General features: G+C 47.4%; 2 protein-coding genes across 2 annotated transcripts; both read left to right on the top strand.

Moving 5' to 3' along the window:
* Positions 1 to 239: 239 nt before the first annotated feature.
* LOC135804419 (heterogeneous nuclear ribonucleoprotein M-like) lies at positions 240 to 3,377 on the top strand. Its single transcript, XM_065318288.1, has 3 exons — positions 240 to 613; positions 1,911 to 1,966; positions 2,884 to 3,377. Exons 1-3 carry the CDS (start codon positions 406 to 408, stop codon positions 2,893 to 2,895), a joined length of 276 nt encoding a protein of 91 aa, XP_065174360.1. The 5' UTR covers positions 240 to 405; the 3' UTR covers positions 2,896 to 3,377.
* Positions 3,378 to 4,889: 1,512 nt separating this feature from the next.
* LOC135804418 (myelin expression factor 2-like) lies at positions 4,890 to 18,380 on the top strand. Its single transcript, XM_065318287.1, has 13 exons — positions 4,890 to 5,088; positions 8,469 to 8,645; positions 8,880 to 9,008; positions 10,821 to 10,872; positions 11,338 to 11,439; positions 11,843 to 11,895; positions 12,757 to 12,943; positions 13,791 to 13,928; positions 14,395 to 14,467; positions 16,472 to 16,577; positions 16,932 to 16,983; positions 17,467 to 17,568; positions 17,913 to 18,380. The coding sequence occupies exons 1-13, from the start codon at positions 5,044 to 5,046 to the stop codon at positions 17,978 to 17,980; spliced, it is 1,284 nt and encodes a 427-aa protein (XP_065174359.1). The 5' UTR covers positions 4,890 to 5,043; the 3' UTR covers positions 17,981 to 18,380.
* Positions 18,381 to 19,455: the final 1,075 nt, after the last annotated feature.

Genomic DNA, 19,455 nt, shown 5'->3' on the forward strand with positions numbered 1-19,455 from the left:
TCCAGTTCCTAGATTAGAATGACGTGCATCATGGTGCAGCATGACTCATGAACTTGGCAATCCTCCAAAATGAAGTCATAAAAATAATGTCATAAAGCAGAGACTTGCACTAGTTACCATGGTAATGACTCCAATGAGAGATTTTCGCGTACATGTATGTACATAATCGATTGTACACGGTACGGCTGAGATGAGCTGCTGAGCTGTGTAGATTATAAATATGTAGAAGAAAGAAAGAAACGTTTTTATTTTGTGTTCTGGTGTTTGATTTCCCCGGTAAATATACTCGTACGAGTCGTAGTGCATTGGTATAATATTATGGTTTTGTAGTCGATACCATTTCTCTTAGATAGTAGCAAATTCATTCAGAAAGCCGGGGACGTTTTTTGGTAGACCAAGTGTGTAATGTCGCACGTTGGTTCTTCAAGCCGCCACCGTTCCGACATCAACATGAGCTTGGACGATGTGCCACTACGTGACTCAACATCTGACCGACACTCTCCCTATGGTGGTCCTACCTCAGGCGAAGACAGCGTCAGAGGTCGCAGGATATTCGTGAGCCATATTCCATTTCGCTACAACTGGCGCGACCTGAGAGATGAAGTGAAAAAGCGTAAGATGTGTTGTGTGTACATATGTACATACAAAGTACATCATTGTATTATAATAAGGGAGTTCCGAAAAAAATTCTCTCCAGAATCACTGAACTCTGAGTAGTGACAGGTGGATACAAGCAGACCATCATCAGTTATGCTAGTAGAGGGGTGGGGGGTGGGTAATGAAGCGGAAGCATGGCAGGTTTCTACAAGTACAAGGCAGCATTCGCACGGACTAAAGTGTCAATTACTTGGCAAGTACACGTACCGCTGACCCCCCCCCTTTGCTTCCCAGCTGCTTTTTCAGCAGGGGCACAACTTAGATGCAGGCTATCAAGTGCAGTATGCATGCACAAGGTGTGAAACGTAGGTGTAAGATATAGGTGTTAGGAAGGTGGCAATGACTGGATGTGTTTTGGTTCTGGCATTGGGCGCTTTCGATTACATGCATTTCGGTGAATTCTAGAATTAGTTATTGTTGATGCACAGTTCGATTACACAAAAAGTGACAAATTCCGTCGTTAATAATAATAATAATAATGACAGTTCGCATAGCATTCATTGCATGAGGTCAACGCATCTGTTAACAATTTCGAGCCAAGCAGCTCTATCGTCGTTAGAATTGATTTTATCCAATTCCGTCGAATCCATCAATTCTGAAGAGAAGGCGGAATTTCTCTAATTCTGGCGCCAGAATTGCACTGTCGGTGTGTTACCGGTTTGGTCATGACTCAAGCGCGCGAAGAGCCTCCCTGGCCGGCGTGTGCGCGATGCTAGGTCCACGTGCGCGCGATCGATCGCGAGGGTGTACGTGATCTCTTTTTGCGATTCATCAATTCGTTTGTGACATGACATGTATAAAATGCGTTGTGAATTCCAGTCGTTCGTTTACAAGGCCGGAATACGCTCATTCTGGTCATTCCAGAATTTAAAAAAAACAGTTCCAGAATTGTGTAAACGTGCAATCGAAAGCGCCCATTGACTGTCTCACCCACACCTTTAAACTACTTTGCTACTGGACCCATTGCATTTATTATTCTTATGGCGCGAGATCATGCTGTTTTTCGCTGTAGAATCTTGTTGTAAAACTGCTCTTTTCTGGCCTGCGTGGCATCATTGTTTCATTTGTGCCTGACGATGGCAATATTGTCGTAACGTTGTACGTTAAGAATTGGTTCGGTCCTGTGCAGTGCTTTGGGGATGAGTGTGTCCACCCAACTGCTTTCAATACATGTATGTCTGCAGTCGATTGTGCTCTTCCTTGCTGCGAAAGGGCTCATAGCATTACTGTGATCTGTATCCTGCTGTTTGTAGAGGGATTTGACGTCATATTCTGTGAGCTGTTTCTGGAAGAAAACGGAAAATCCAAGGTCAGGGCCGAGTGGCATTCTGCTGCTGTATGATTCAAGGATTGCACCAGTGTGTCCCATGCCTGTCCATCATCTTTCTGTGCATTCGCCCAACTACCTGTCTGTCATCTTTCTGTTCATTCATCAACCTACCTGTCTGTCTGTCTCTAGTTGTCCCTCCTTTTATCTGCCCGCTCATATGTCTCTGTTAATGTATCTGCTCTACTGTCTGTCTGCTTGTCTGCCTATGCCCATGTGTGTGTGTGTGTGTGTGTGTGTGTGTGTGTGTGTGTGTGTGTGTGTATGTGTGTGTGCACGCGTGCACACGCGCGCATGCACAAGCATGTGTGTGGTCTTCATGGGAATGAGTTGTCCCTTTCTCGTGCTAGCAACGTTTCTAACTTTTCACTTCAGTCATCCAAACTTCTGTGGTCCAGCAAATTTGTCTGTTGCATGTGCGCAATCTGTGGACAGTGCTATTCGTGTATGGGCTCACCAAAGTAGCACAGAGAAATTAAACCAAGCCTGATAGCAATGAGAATAATGTTCCACTGACCAGAATTTGCACGCGGGCCTGGCCCGGCGTACTTTGTCATGAGTACTCAAACTGACATGTCAGTGAGCCACGCACGTCACAGCCATTGCATTATCCGTTGCATGTACATGTATGTGTGTTGTGTGTTGTGTGTTGTGTGTTGACTCGGTGATTCATTCTATAAAACCCTTGGCCATGTATGCCAATGGCGAGTCGTGCAGCACTACTAGTGCCCTGTAACAGTTGTAGTTGTCCAGCGGTTTGGGGGTCGTCAGCTGTCCACTGTATTTTCCAATTTCGTTTTAAAAATAACCTGCCGTGTGCTTGTTGTGTTCGTGTGCACCTTTATCCTAAATTGACTTTGGATGTTCTCTCTTCTTTTCCGTGTTTTTTGTTTGTGCAGGGATGTGGGTAAGTACGCACCACCATACAGTGCATTGTCTGTACAATAGTTTGTTTCCTAGCTATTGGTGTTTCACTTCTGTATCCTTCTCGCTTGTTGTTCAACAACATCCCTTGTGCCTGCACGCACATGTACTCTTATGTGTGCTTGGAAAATGAGTGTTGACTCTTTGCCTGGGAGCCCTTCGGTGTTGTTGAGTTGTGGCGTCAGCCGTCCTTGAACCGCATGGTGTCCTGTCAAAGCACGCATACTCCTGGTTCCAGTCCTTTCGGCGAGCAATGTTGCTGTGAGATGCACGGTCGTGCTGAGTTGGTGTGACTTAGGCGAACTCTGCTCGACCTGGTGTTCTAGATCTTGCTTCTGTACGGTCATGTTGAGGACTGACGCACCATATGGTTCATGTTACAAATGTTGTCATGCATTCTCCTGCAACAGACGCAGGTTAATGGCTTGTTGATACAGCTGATTTGCCGAATTTTGGGGTTGTTGCCAGTCAGGGTGGTATCTGCCCTTTTCTTCATTGCCTGTTGAATGGATTTTCATTATTCATTGCGTGCAAACATTTGTGTGTTTGTGTGTGTGTGCGCGCGCGCGTGTGTGCGTGCGTGCGTAAGTCGGATCATGGCCAGCATGTGCGAGTGTAGCATCCGTACGTTTCATAGTCGTGTATGTGATACGTGTAGTTAACAGAGTAGTGATGCAACGAATGGTGTTTTCTTCGAACGAATACTCTCTCGAATATTTCTTTGGCGAACGAACGAATATTCTAGTGTTGAAACGAATAATCGAATAATTTAGAATACTTGTGGGATATTCTATATTCTTCTGATATTCCTCATTCACTTCACTCGATTAGACTCAACATTCATGTTGCATTCGGTTGATCATGTGGATAGTCAATAACCACTGGTGAAAGAGCAGATTTGACCAAAGAACAAGCTTCACAGTTCTCAGAAAATATTTCTGCACTATCACCCTCGAAATAGCTCCGGAGATCAAGGTTGGAGGTGAATAATACAACCATACTGTACGGAATTTCGAGTTCTCGGATATTCGAATGTTACTACTCGAAGTACCTGCATTCGAATGTTCTTTCTGGTGTCAACGTTCTAGAATATTCGAATCCTTCGAAGTTCGAATATTCTTTGCATCACTATGACTGAGGCATTCTTTATACCCACTAACCTGGACCTCTGACGGGTTGACTTCAACGTCACATTGCAGCTTGTTGCTACTGAAATATCAGCGAGCGTTGGAGTTTTGATTCACCAATTTAGTGTCACGGAACAGATGAGTTGTTGGTGTTTGCTAAATCCACCGTAAGCGCGAGTTTATTTCATCTGCTTTCCTTTCACGTTTGAGCGTTTTGATCAAATGCCCTGATGCTATGTTTAGCAAACTGCTGAAACAATAATTGCATATCGATTACTTGCTAATTACTCGAGAAGAAACATACCGAGCACTGGCAAGCAGTCGTTTCGATGCTATCAGCTAACTATTGCAGCAGTATTTATACTGAGTTGGGATTTTCTCGCGTTATGATTGTTTTTAGTACGGGCCAGAAGGGTTCCAACAGAGATGTATGTCAGGCCTGCTTTGAACTAGCGCTTTACACACAGCAGGGTCAGTTTTGAAGCAGGGCTCCGGGGAATTGTCTTCTTTATATAGTGCTCACCAGCTTACTATGGTTTCACATGTTTAAACTTCTCTACCCAAGGCAGAGTGAAAAGGGCAGATTTTTGTGCTCAATGATTGCGAAGCCGGTACGCCGATCGCTATGGTATCAGCCAAACCACTCAGAAAAAATCGATACCGTTTCAGCACTATCAAATACTGCTGAATCGTGCTGGTGAGTATGTGTATTGGCTTGTGAATTGAATCATCAGATTTTGAACCAGGTATGGATGGAAGGCTTTTGGCCAGCATCTTGTGCTTGGTTTTAGTACTAATATCACGCATCTATTGTCTCTAATCCATGCGCCTTTGAATGTGTTTTGCTGTTGTCCGTGTAACATATTTTGACCGGCGTGTCGCCGCTACTCCTACATCGTTGCCGCCACCAACGCCATCTCGCTGTCTCCGCTTGTCGTCGACCGTACTTCTGTGCACAGTGTTGTTGAATTGGCAACAGAGACGCAGGCCAAGGACGCTGTGGATGTCATGGATGGTTATCTGTGGGATGAGATGCGCCTATCCGCTCACGAGGTTGGCTCCAGTCTCATCTTGTCGTGTGTTTTGGTTGTTGTTTCAAAAATCTTTGTTGCCATGGCGACCCAATAAGGCAGTCATGTGGCGAGGAGTTGGTGTTGTAGTTGTCGTGAACTTCGTCGCTGCTGTTTGCTGCTGGTGTTGCTGCTTCTGGTGGTGTTGCTGTCGGTGCTGCTGTTGCCTGTCGGTGCTGCTGGTGTTGCTGCTTTTGGTGTTGTGATTTTCGTGGTGACTTTGTGTGTATACATGTTGATTGACTTGGTAATTGTAAGTATTTGGCCCGATCTGGTGACTCCTTCCGTGTACCAGAGATGCTCTGCCGTGCTTAGTCCCTCACACCTCTCCTCTTTCTGTCTGTCTTTTGTCTATCCACTTCTCCGTCCCATTCCTGTTTCTCCTGTTGCATCTGCCACTATCTGTGCGAATGGAGTGTCCCTGTTTAGAAATGCATTCCATCTTGTGACTGTTCGTAATCTGCCCGCGTACCTCGCTGTGTTAGTAGTAGAGTATTCCTCCACGATGCGCTGTCTCTGTATTGTGTTTATGTAACTGTCATGGCTGACTGCACTGACTGGGAGCCACGTGTTGGTTTGAGGTCAGTTGTCCTCTTCTAAAAGTTGTCCTTGAATTGACCTTCACCATGAAAATGCAGCTCTGTTGCGACGGTTTAAAGATGTTTTGCCAACGAGCTCGAGCTGCGGCAATCCCTTCAGGCTTCAGGGTTTATTACTGCTTGTAGACGCGAGCTTGATGTAGCCACAAGTACCGCTCTGATAGCATGTCCGTTTTCAATGTGTGAGACAAGGACTGTCTCCAGTGCGAACTCAAGTGCACCCATGGTTTCTGTGCGTCGCTGCCTCTGGTCAATGTCACCGATTGACAGACGGCGAACCCGGTGTGTTGCAATGGGAATGGAGTTTCTGGAACATGTTCCATTTTCGAATTGGGGATATAGCCCGATAGTTTCCTGTCTGTTGGCGTTTCATGTAGTGCGCATTGCTCAGCACCCATTCCATGTTTTTGTCATCCTCGCCATCTTTGGTGGACAATAGTTTCGTTGGTGCTTGGTATCGAAGCATGGCCGGTTGTGACTGTTGCACCTAAGTGTTGCGACACTGCGCCGTGCAACTGATTCTCATGCTTCTGCGTTCTTCACTGCACACCCAAACTTCCGTTATCCGATCTCCTCTGGTCCGGATTGTTCCACCAACCGGATGTAAGTTCTGATTATGAACAGGTCCCCTTAAGTTGCGCACTAGGTCTGATTCAGCGCAGGCCGGGTAAGGGGAGTTTGAGTGTAGAGTCCTTCAGCAAGCTTTTTTTTTCATTGCAAGCACGTTTTCCTTCCAGGGAGCCTTCCCCTCTTATTCTTGGCCTCGAGCATAGTAGCTGCAGAAGTACTAGTGTCTGTTCAATCTTGAGTTGGGCTGGCTGACAATGGCAGTAAAGGCACTCATCGTTGATCTATGTGTTGTAGTTATCAGTACTGTGCCGCCATGTGTCCCCGCGCTGCTGGCTTCCCTTCCAATGAGAACTCAGTAAAGATGTCCACCCGTGAGTTGAACACGTCGACGTCAGAATATGGCGTTGTGTTGGTGGCGGCGTTGCACCTCTTTGATCTGCATTGTATCCCCGATACGTCGCAACAAGGTGTCACTGCATTGTCATTGGCTGCTGGTGCTGTTTGTTTTAAAAAGCTTTTCTTACAGTACCATTGATCTACCTAGAGCAGTCAACCTCTTACAGTACCATTGATCTACCTAGAGCAGTCAACCTCTTACAGTACCATTGATCTACCTAGAGCAGTCAACCTCTTACAGTACCATTGATCTACCTAGAGCAGTCAACCTCTTACAGTACCATTGATCTACCTAGAGCAGTCAACCTTAGTTGTAGTCTGCTAGGAGCTGGTCGGTGCAAGTGTATGGGAGGGGGGAGGGGGGGGGGGCAGTACAGAGAAAGATGGTTTGTAGCCTGTGCATCACTGTTTGAACACCGCAATTCTGAACAGTGATCGACTGTGTGCCAGTTTCTGTCATTGCCACTGCCCTTCGTTGCCGAAGTTGTCTGTGCTCAGTCCGCAATTGTCTTTTTCTAGACGCGAGTGCACTCGGACAAATACAGGGCCTTTTTGCTCGCTCCCGTTGCAGTATTGACTTGTATTGTGGTATTGTTTCCCACTAGACACGCCTGGTAGCCATGGTGACAGGATACGAACGTAGGTTCCACGATGAGCAGCTTTGCGCGTATTGTTTGAACTTCTGCTCGACTTCTAAACTCGCCTCTGGTGTCATAACTTCGAAAAATTCAAACCGTCACGTGCGTTGGTACTGTTTATGCCAATCCTTTGCATCTTTGTTGAGTTGATTTGCGCTGAGCAGGAGGTACTCAAAGTGCCAGCTTGAAGTCGGCCGAACTGCTGAACACGTAGCGTGCGCTTGTAGATATGCTCCATTGTGTTTTCATGTTGTGTACGTTGGTGCAAGCCAACGCCTCTTTTGGCTCCAATTTGTTTCATCCTCGGCATCCAGGGTTGCTTTTCGAGTATTTTTCATGTGGGGGAAAGCGTATACTACGGTATAGACATTGGCGCTTGATCTTTTGTTCTTGCCTCGTTCTCTTCTTTTTGACGTTGCCCTTGTTCACCTCGGCCCTGGTCTTTGCTTGTTCATGGGACTTTGTCACATTTCCTCCTCAAAAACCTGCACACCTGTGAAGTACCTCTACCAAGCTCTGACGGCTCTGCCAGATTGAGAGGTGGTAAAAGCCGGTGGATTCCCATTTGTTGCAGATTCTTTCTTCAAGAAAATGATGTACACAATTATAGGAATGTAAAATTAATGACATCAGAATAGGTGCACTCCACCATATAACTATGTCTATACCAATTTTTTACTTTTATTGGTTAACATGGTTGAAAGAAAGGCGAACCCACCCCGTAGGCCACTGCAATGTCCATGTCGAATGGTGCATGGCCACATAAGACTAAGCTATGATACTCATTGTGGGGCTCCGTCATTTCACCTCTCCTTTTTGTGTAGTCATGTGTGTATGTGGCCAATATCAGAGGGGCACTCACTGCCTAGGTGGTGGCAAAATTGTAATACTCCAGCCCCGAGCCTTTTTGAGAGAGTCTCTTACAGTTGGGTCTCACCAGCTCGCTCTCTCTCTCTCTCTCTCTCTCTCTCTCTCTCTCTCTCTCTCTCTCTCTCTCTCTCTCTCTCTCTCTCTCTCTCTCTCTCTCTCTCTCTCTCTCTCTCTCTCTCTCTCTTTCTCTCTCTCTCTCTCTCTCTCTCTCTCTCTCACTCTCACTCTCACTGTATTACTGCCTGTGCCTTTCTGACCCCTATAACCGAATGAAAACAAACGAAAAACAGGACCGCTCCAGTAACTACGTGCGTGGTATGAAGAGTCGTGTGCGCCACGGTGCTGAAGGCGGTGGTCGTGGCGGTGAGCGAGGCAGAAGTAGGTCACCACTAGCGCCAAGCCATGGCAGTCGCAGCGGTAGCTCTCGCTCTCACCATCATCATGACAATCCTCACCGCGGTGACCAGGTGAGCTGGCTCCTATTACTGCGCTTTGCTTCTTCGCTGACTGTAGCCATTGCTTAGCCGCTGCAAGTCATTGCAAGTGGATTCCGATATGAGATGTGTCAGCACATTTATATCTCTGCGTTTGACTCTTGTTGTTCCGTATTCTCATCTATGACCGTGCGTGTGTGTCTGTGTCTGTCTCTCTGCGTACTATGTGTGTGTGTGTGCGTGTCTGTCTATGTGTGTGCATCACAGCTGAGTGCTCTCAATCAGCTTCAGCAGCTGAATCAGCTCGCTTCACTTCTGACCACTGGCGTGGCGGGCAGGAATGAGCCACATGGTGATGACCACCAGCAACCGAACTCGGTCGTTTTCGTCTCAAATGTATGTTTTGATGTTGTACTGGTGATGACTGTGTGCAGTATAGTTTTGCTTGGGGGTGGGTGGATGTAGGTGGGTGTGGGTGGGTGTCACAATACAGTAGTCCCTCTCTAATCCGGCACCTTTTGCAACGGCATTTTCTGCTGGATAAACAAGGGTGCTGGATTATCAAATCCTGCCCTCCAACCCGGCCCACCTGTTAACAGACATGTTGGTGTTGTACGTCAAAACGTAGGAATTTTCTGTGTCAATCCAAGTACTTTGTGGAATGCATGTCTTTAACCTTTTCCACCCCGGCCTGAAACCCATGATTTCCCAGTCCAATTGCTGCGCCTCTCTCTCTGTCGCCCTGCAGAGCAGACCTGTGATTTGAAAAAATTCTAACTTCACTAACCAGGAACGGAAGTTGATCATCTTGGGCTCTTTGGAAAGCTGGGAGCCTTCTCTGTCCAAACGAAAGGAATAATCACTCAGCAGGAGCAATAGAGTTGCCTTCACACTCCGTTGAGAGCTCCTCTATCGGGCCTCGAAGAGATATTCCACACCTAGTCACAAATTTCTTTGCTTCTGCAGTTTTACTCAGCGCAGAGCAAAAATTCAAACTCTCTCAGATTCCTGAAGTTCAAGCGCTCATTTTGGTACCCAACACGCATGGGCCGTGCCCCTGTGAGTCATAGGGAAAGTCCCTTCCCTGCCGATGTCCACTCGAAAATCCAAGGTGCGAAATTTTGTGCCCTGTAATTCGGCCGTGAATTGCGTTTCCACCTTCGGCGCTCCGGTATTTTACTTTTCGCTCCAGCAAACGACATACCATTGGAAAGCTTATTCCTTCAGCTTTCCAACGAGCCGTCAGGTGTGAGAATCGAAGAAAGTATAACAGAGTTACGAAGGTTTGAATAGCGAGGTATACGCAATCCGAGTTCACTGTACATACAGTACATTTTCTACCCGAGTATTCTCGGGCTTGGGAAAGCAGGGCATGCTACAAAACGAGTATACTCGGGCGCGGGGTGCAAAAGGTTAACATACACTTGGGAATATCCTGTGCACTGGCATAGGATATTCCCAAGTGTATGTTACATGTGTTGTGTATGTTGCAATGCTCCCTGACGGTATGCGATGTGCAACTGCTGGATTAGAAAATCAAATTATGTACAGTTTGAGTGATTTGTTGCAGAAAATCGCTGCTCGAGGCGGAATTCAAGTGCCGGATTAAAGCGTAGAAAATGAACTGAAAAAATCCGTTTTGCCAGAAAGTGTGCTGGTTTGCAAGGGTGCTGGATAAACAAGTGCCGGATTAGAGAGGGACGACTGTACATGTATTGTACATATAGTGCTACATGTGTCTGCTATCGCAACTGTAGCATTCAACTGCGTTATTCCGACAAACATACCGTAAAGTCGCGGATAAAAGCCGGGTTTGCACACAAGCACATCGCGGATAGAAGCCTGAAAATCAAACTGGTCAAATGCATATAAGCCTGTCGCGCGTAGAAGCCTGGCTTCTATGCAAACGCGGATCGGGTAGGTCAAGAGTGCACGCGCTATGTACGGTGCATAGTAAAACTGCCGCCATACCGGTAGTCAGTGGTAGATCTACGCGTGTCACGCGTAGAAGCCTGGCTTCTATGTGCATACACGCCTGGCGAAAATATCAGTGGTGCATATAAGCATGGTTTGCATACAAGCATGGTGCAGAAAGCGGCTTATATGCTTATAAGCCCGGCTTTTATCCGCGACTTTACGGTATGCGACGTGGTTGTAGTTGAATGTGTTGGTCTTATTGTATTTGCTTTTCCCTGTTTATGTTTGCAGATTGACTATTCCTATTCCTGGCAGCGTCTAAAAGACCTCCTGGCTGCAGCTGGTAAGTAACAGTCGCTGCTGTTTTAGGTGCAGATGTCTGATTGGCTCAAGTTTGAAATCTGGATATGCAGCTATTGCTAGTCCATGCCATTACATGTACCTGGATACTAGTACCTGGATACTAGTGCTTCCATGCGCCTCTTTGATGTAAGGGCACCGTTGCACTGTAGTTGGCACATGCCTCTTGAAAACCTCTCCCAATGATGATGAGATTGCCACAGATTGGGTGCATGCGGTGGTGCGGGTGTGGGTATATTGTGTGTCTTCGTAATCACGTGACTCTGTGAGTAGCAGTTTCTGGTACTGAGTACGTACATGCACAGTTATTTGTTTGTGTGTGGGTGTGTGGTGTGTGTGTGTGTGTGTGTGTGTGTGTGTGTGTGTGTGTGCTGCTAATGGTTTGCACTTCGGTTTGTGTGCTGTATCTCTGTGTTCCTCTCTGCACAATGGCGATCTGCTTGCATAGGGCGCATTCGACATGTACACCTTCGCACAGATGGTGATGGCAAATCTAAAGGAACTGCCACTGTTGAGTTTGACACACACCGTGAAGCGGAAAAGTGCGTCGGTAAGTGAAAGAAAGAGAGAGAGAGAGAGAGAGAGAGAGAGAGAGAGAGAGAGAGAGAGAGAGAGAGAGAGAGAGAGAGAGAGAGAGAGAGAGAGAGAGAGAGAGACTTCACCCGGCAAGAAATGTATCACACACATTTCCCTCCTTGCCAGTCTAGCGTCTACCTCAACTTGGGTCATGCCGTTTTTCTCCGCTGCTCTGTGTCTAGGACCGGTAGTTCTTATAGTTATGCTCTAATTAAGACGCACACGTGCTCAACAGTTTGTGCAGAAGTTAGAATAAACTGTGTGTGTGTGTGTGTGTGTGTGTGTGTGTGTGTGTGTGTGTGTGTGATAATGTGCATGTGCGTGTGTGTGTGTGTGTGTGTGTGTGTGTTCTTCTCTTCTGTGCGTGCGCCTGTCAGATATGTTCAACGGCAACCTAGTCAACGGTCGAGCGCTGCGCATTCACATCTATGTACGTAGCACACATTTACCCATATTAGAGCCCCCCCCCCTTAGCAGCGGGCACCCTGCATCAAAGACTGAGACATCATCCACACGGATTGTGCTGTTGTCTGTCACAGTTGTTTGTCATTGAAGGCTTCAGAGTGAATTCCGTGTACTGTAGTAGTCAGGGTACCACCTGCTTGTACTACAGGAGAAGTGCGGCTCATCCCCGGAGTACAGGATACCTGCTTGTACTACAGGAGAAGTGCGGCTCATCCCCGGAGTGTCCGTTTTACTTCCGGGGTTTTCTTGTTCGTTTTAACTCTACTACAGTGCTGCTCAATGAAATCCAGTTGCGGCACTCAGGTTCGCGCCGGGCGTTGCACAGCCCTAGACCTGCGAAGACTGGGCTATGGAATGGTGCAAGGCGCAAACTTGAGTGACGCGACTGGATTTCAGTTAGCAGGACTGTAGATACGCTCATTGTGTGGTGTTGGGCCACCAAACTCATGTATAGTAGTCTGCCGTTGTCAGCTGGCATGGCCGATTACTATCTCTCTTGACAGTCTAACCAGTACGTGTTCTTGTGCATCAAAGGCACTAGTAACATAAATGGCCAGGTTGTGTGTCAGTATGGGGCAATCCTGCTGCCAGTGACTGTTCCTCGTCATACAGACTGCGCATGTTGATTATTCGATCACTTGCGGATCTTCCGGGGGCACCCTGCAGCCTGCTGTGTCTACTGAGACATGGACTGTGGACTGTGTGCAGTGTCGTAGATTGTGTACAGGCCCGATGTCACTTCTGACGTACATGCACCTTCAATGCGCGCGTGTGTGTGTGCGCGTGTGTGTGTGCGTGTTCACTTCTTCGGGGACGCTCTTTTCAGAGGGAACGTGATAGGGATGGCGCCGAGTCGGTGCCAGCTCCGCCTGCAGCGCTGGGAGACCTTCTTGCCACTGTTACCGGTGGGAGTGGTGGTGGTGGTAGTGGTAGCTCGTCAAGCTCATCCAACCCTCTCAACCTCCTGAGCACATTGACAAATTTGGCTGCTCTGCAGCAGCTCACTCAGTCTGGTGAGTTTCAGTATTTTGTTTATTTTCGCGTCACTGGAATTGTAACAATTGCGTCCTTGGCGGCTGTCAATCTCACACGCTACCCTGTTCTTTTCTTCTTGCTTCTTTACTATCATAGTCTGGTGACATGTATGCAACTCCACGTCCATACTATATAAAAGCAATCGCACATCGATTGTTGGCGCCGTCATAAATCATAGGACTGCCCGCCACGCCGTTGGTTTTAGGCCAAATCACTTTATCACTTAGCTGATAGTGGGAAATTTGCGGTTATATTTGTTACTATTTATTTTAGTGGTGTGCACGGGTAGACGGGTACAGAATAGTACCCGAAAACCCGAAGTCGCAGATGACATCATGTACAGTGCACGTGTACAAATTCATGTAATACTCCGCATGTCTACCCAGTGTGTAAGGGAAGGGGTGCATTGTGGTGTTACCGTGGAAACATTACCCGATCCAGTACCCGTGCTACCCGTGGAAAACGACCCGAAACCGATACCTGAAGAAAAATGCTACCCGACTCGGCCCTAATTTATTTATAGGTAGCAGTGCACAACATAAAAGTACGGTAGAATGACCCTGTATAGTGTAAACAGTATGAGATGCAGCAATTAGGCGAGTCACTATGACGTAAACTAAAATATGCCATGAGCTCGTTCTCCGTGAGTTGAATACTCTGGTTTATGTTGAACCGTTCTCTTGGCAGAGGCCAGGCCCAGATGCTGTTTCTGCTGAGATCTGGGAAATCACTTCTAGTGTATGATGGAATGTGCCGATACGTGTCCGATAAAGCCGTGTGTGTTTGTGTTTGTGTTTGTCACATGCTCTTCTTCTCTACTTTCAGGTAGCAATTCTGGCGTATTATCAGCGCTGAGCTCTCATAACAGACCAGCACCATCCTACCACGATAGCCGGCACGGTAGAGATGGAAGAGATGGTAGAGATGGAAGAGAGGACTCGTACCGACGCCGCGACGACAGATGTAAGTCTAAGGATGGTGCTAGATATGTTTCGAGTAACGTAGTGTCTACTGTTGCTTTTTTTGTTAACTTCGCATTGGTTCAATGATATAGTATAGATTGTGTCCTGTGCTGATGAGGAATGGACAGGACTCGGTTCTTGCTATGTCTGCCCCGGCAGGCGTTTGTAGTGCATCTGACCTTATGCCTGGTGACCATCATGACTTCATAGATTCTTAGTTGGTGGGAAACAAATCAGCACAGAAGCACTGAAGCCACATAGTTTCATCTAGGCCATTCGTACCGTTACTTTTCAAGTCGAATACAACTGTGATTATTGATTAACACGGCAGCAAGCAAGTTCTTATAACCGGCTTATAGCTATCTTCACATGTGTGTACGCGCATGTATGCTTGTTTGCGGATGTGTGCTTGTGCGTGCGTGTACGTGTGTGTACGTGTGTCATCACTGTCATGCATATTATGGTAGCTCGACATGATGATCGGGGCAGGAGTTCTGGCTCATCCAGGGACTATCATGGATCGGACAGGGCATCTAGCCGGTGAGTTGAAGGAGAATACAACCCAATGGTCATTGCGTGCAATTTCGGTGTGAAAGTGTGTCCCATTGTTCTTGTTTGCTCTTCCTTGGTGTGCCGTGAAGTCGCGGATAAAAGCCGGGCTTATAAGCATATAAGCCGCTTTCTGCATCAGGCTTGTATGCAAACCATGCTTATATGCACCACTGATATTTTGGCCAGGCTTGTTTGCACATCGGCTAACCTTCTATTGTACCGCACTTTGGCTATTTTTATGCCTTTTCTGTGACATGCCGTCGCATGATACACACGCACACACACACACACACACACACACACACACACACACACACACACACACACCTGTCCTGTCCTGTCCTGTAGAGCCACTACCACTAGGGTCACGTGGGCCCTGGAGGGGCAGCAGAGAGAGAGAAAGAGCATGCCACCCGATGGCGCTCCAGATGCGAGACTAGTCAGAACTGGCGAGAGCAGACACACACACACTTGAAGACGCTGAATGGTAGGCGCCTAGAACCATCCGCTGATGCAGCCAGAGCAACCGTTACGTTCTGTTTGTCATGGCCAGTCGAGGCAAGCAACACAGTCTTTGCACCGACCTGGCTCACCGTCCTGTTGCTAGTCGCATCAAACCAGACTGCAGTTTCATCCATGGCAAAGATGTTGGCGGGTTGTACAGCTGGATGGTCGGCAAAGTATTTCTTCAGGAATATGAGGAAATCTGTCAACCTTGGTACAAGTTCCTCTGGATTTTTCTGGCTCTGGTACGTCTTCATCCATGTTGCCAGTTGACGACGCTGGAAGAAATTCTTGCACCAGCCAGAGCTGGCTTCAAACGGCTCGGCGAGTCCAAGCTCAGCCTTCATTTGCAGCGCCATCGCACGGATGGACTTCCTGGTGACACGACGGCGTTGTTGATGTTCGGCAACGATCCACTCGAACAGCGCCTCCTCCAAGTCGGCGAACTTGATGGAGCCACCTCCTCCAGACAAGCGTGAGCGGACTTCACCACGGTAAGTCTTCATCCGCTCAGCAGCCAGCAACTGCTCTTCATTACGCTTCCAGCGACGAACCATACTCTCATCCACTTTGTGAGTTCGAGCAGCAACAGCAGTTGATGTCGACTTTGCCGTTTTCACGACAGCAAGCTTGAAGGCCATCGTATAGCCCTTTCGCTTACCGCTAGTTTGGGAAAGCATTCTCTCAAGGAGATGAACCACAAGGTAGAAAAGACGCTTTGAAAATGAAACAGGAGTCCGACACCAGACTAGAAATACTCCGTCAAGTTGCCTTGTGCAGCGGGAAAAGGCAAAACGATGCACACACAGTATGCGGGAATGTACGCGTAGATCTACCACTCACTACCACAGTGCCGGCAGTATGGCGGTAGTTCTACAATGCACCGTACATAGTGCATGCACTCTTGACCTACCCGATCCGGGCGTGCATAGAAGCCAGGCTTCTACGCGCGACAGGCTTATATGCATTTGACCCGTTTGATTTTCAGGCTTCTATCCGCGATGTGCTTGTATGCAAACCTGGCTTTTATCCGCGACTTTACGGTAATTGGTGTACTTCAGAAATTTCAAAAGAAGAGATCAGTGCTACTGTATAAGCAGAAAAATTCGTCTGGAATTTAATTTCGTCTTTTTCGTCCAAGGAGCTTTTGGACTAAATTAAATGTAGGACTAATGTTGATTTGCCCAGCTTTTCTATACACTCTTATGATCCATGGACGGAATTTTCAACCGGACGAAGTCCTTTTCTTTGGAGTTGGACGAAATTATTGATGGACGAAATGTTCTGCCTCTACAGTACTTGTTGACCCTCTCAGAGTGGGCAGGATGCAATGGAGTGTGGGAGGTAGCTATGTGCGTATCTGTCAGTTAGTAAGAATGTGTGTGTGTGTGTGTGTGTGTGTGTGTGTGTGTGTGTGTGTGTGTGTGTGTGTGTGTGTGTGTGTGTGCGTGCATGCGTGTTTGTTTGTTTGTTTGTTTTTGTCTACAGGGATCATGGTCATGCAGGAGCAGATTACCCCTACCCTTCTTCATCGCGTTCGGGACCTTCAGATGGTGGCAGCCGGTCCAACTACCCTCGAATCTTTGTCAGAAATGTAAGCAACTGCACCATGGGTGCAGTCGCCTGTCTCACCCCCACAGGCCACCCCATGTGCGGTGTCATGTCAGCAGTTTGGCTCTTTTCTTTATGCTTATTGTTCACATCTTTTCTGCTGTTCCTGCTGAAGCCAGCTGCAGTCAAGGCCGTGGTGCCTGTGGCAATGTATCTGGGAAGTCGTTGATACTGTTGTCAACCTGCTTGCGTGCGTGCGTGCATGCATGCATGCGTGTGTCTGGTGTGTGTGTGTGTGTGTGTGTGTGTGTGTGTGTGTGTGTGTGTGTGTGTGTGTGTGTGTGTGTGTGTGTGTGTATGTGTGTGTGTGTGTGTGTGTGTGTGTGTGTGTATGCAGCTCGACTGGGGTATGGACTGGCAAGATGTAGAGGATGTGTTCAAGGTCATTGGTAAGCTTCTCCAGTGGTATTGCACTCTTGCCACAACTGAATGCATGTGGCAGAAAGATGCAAGTCCTTTGTATTTATATTTTTACTCTGGAAGTTCATACACAGGTTGTTTTAGCCATTGTGTGCTTATTCAGATATCCTCTCCAGCCATCAGACATCTTGTCTATACCGCTTGCTAATCTCTCTCTCTCTCTCTCTCTCTCTCTCTCTCTCTCTCTCTCTCTCTCTCTCTCTCTCTCTCTCTCTCTCTCTCTCTCTCTCTCTCTCTCTCTCCTCTCTCCTCTCTCTCATGTTTGTTTTTTCCCTTTTGCGGTATACCGGTCAGTACTTTGAGCATAACTATCAACGGCAGGTCTTTTTTGTATTGCAGTATTTTCGTGTACATGTCTGTATATACCGGTATGTGCAGCAATGTCAAGTTGGTCAATACTTGTAAACATGCGGTGATCTGTTTCTGTTTGTCTGGGAATTGCCTCTAAACAGGTGACGTAATGCACGTTGACATTTTGCGTGAGGCGGATGGCCGCTCGAAGGGTCGTGCTACGGTTAGCTTCAGAAGCATTGATGACTGCTACGCTGCCATTGGTGAGTAACATGCATGATTGTACTGAGTATTCCATCTGTGGACCTGTACCACTGTCTGGACTGTGGCACAGTTGTGGGCCTCACTTAACCTGCTGCAGTGGTGGCAGGCAACCTCCATTGAAATTCATACTGTATATCTCCAAAGACAAGTCCAAATCTTGAGATAGCTGTGTATTCTGTAAAGCCCAGTCACTTGACCATCCACCATTTTGTACTGCGGCTGCGAGGCCTGAGATTGATGAATTGATGAACTTCCCTCCCTGCCCTCCCTCTGTCTGGCTGAGTATTTAGTGTTTACACTCATGCGTAAAATTGTTCTCTCTCTCTCATTGCTTTGCTTGCAGACTCCCTGAATGGCTCCAATGTCCGTGGGCGGCCGATTGAAGTGAAGCTGGATCACTTCACGACATGAACAGCCGATTGAAGTGAAGCTGGATCACTTCACGACATGAACAGTGTCACTTTTGTCTACTTGTTTTCGTGCAGCGGCGGTGTGTTGCCGGTACTGTCTCAATATGCTTATACTGTTACTTCACGCTACTTTTAAAATACTTCTCATGAAATTCTTGTTGTCGTTGACCATTCACACAGCTCGTGTCATGCTATATTAATATTATGTCAGGCTTCTACAGTAGTATGTGCGCTATATTCCATACATTTTATTATTCAATTTCACATAGACACCCCCCCCCCCCCCCCCCCCCGACCTCAATAATGTCAACGGTCGTGCTTCGATTGTACAAGTACATTGTTGTTGTGTTGTTTTCTGATGCCGTTTGATGCTGCAATTAACGATGTGTCTGGCAGTCCCATGTCCACGTAGCAGTGTGTGTTGGGTGAAGGTTTGCATGACTGTACCAGGCCCAGTTGAGAGTTGGCGGTGTCTCTTTCGCTGATTCCCCTAGTTGAACAATACAACACGCCCACCAGCTCCACACCAGTACAAGACTCCCCAAAAGAGTATCCAACTCTGGAGATACGCCTTGAGAGTTTGCGGAAGAAGTGGCCAGGTGTAAGGGTTACCAGTTTCGGGAGCCCTCGTACACGTACCATGTAGGGCGCCCGGTTGCAGACCCACTCAAAGCTTTGAGCTGTACACTACATGTACCAGTAGTGCGAAGAGTATAACTCCCGGGGGTTATTATACTCTTGAGTCTTGGTACTACTGCTAGTACTGGTATGTACTGGTTAGAAGTCGACCTTTTAAAGGCCAAAACCGAAGGAAGAAGCTTGCTGTCTACAGCATTGGGTAAACAGGGGGGGGGGGGGGGGGGCAGTCGACTTTGTTTGTGGTGTTGGTGTAAGCTGGGGCGTGGGCTATGACGGAACAACCAATGCTGTGCTCGCTGTCTTGCGCTTCAAGTAAGTTCCAGACACACATCGATAGTTCTGTGGTTTCTCCAGTTGCTCGTGTGACGTTTAAAAATGGTGTTACAGTACTTGTAGTTCGCTGTGCCATCAAGGTTTTGCTAGGATCGGCACATCACTCAATCATCGTCAACAGGTACCGTCCATGTACAGTAATACAATTACTACAGCCGTACTGGTAATAATATCCATCGAAATCTGAAGAGAATACGAACAGTCGCTGCTTGGATGACGACTACACCATAGCTTAGTGGTAGAGCGTCGCTGGACATGACGCCGCATACGCGAGGGTGCCTGGTTCCAGTCCTGGTACTGTCTGTGGCAGTGGTACATGGTGGTGGTGACCGCCACATTTTTTCTTCAGACTTTTCCCATTTTCCGATTCCCTCAACTGGCTGATGAATATCTATCGGGTAAATACTAAAATACTACAGTAATAGTATCGAAAGGTGAAACTCCACCGCACTCACTCTCCTGCCAAGGTACTAGGCGAGCGGCAGTACAAGGTTTACCGCCTCC

The sequence above is a fragment of the Sycon ciliatum genome, chromosome 1, assembly GCF_964019385.1.
Source record: "Sycon ciliatum chromosome 1, ocSycCili1.1, whole genome shotgun sequence".
Classification (NCBI taxonomy): Eukaryota; Metazoa; Porifera; class Calcarea; order Leucosolenida; family Sycettidae; genus Sycon; species Sycon ciliatum.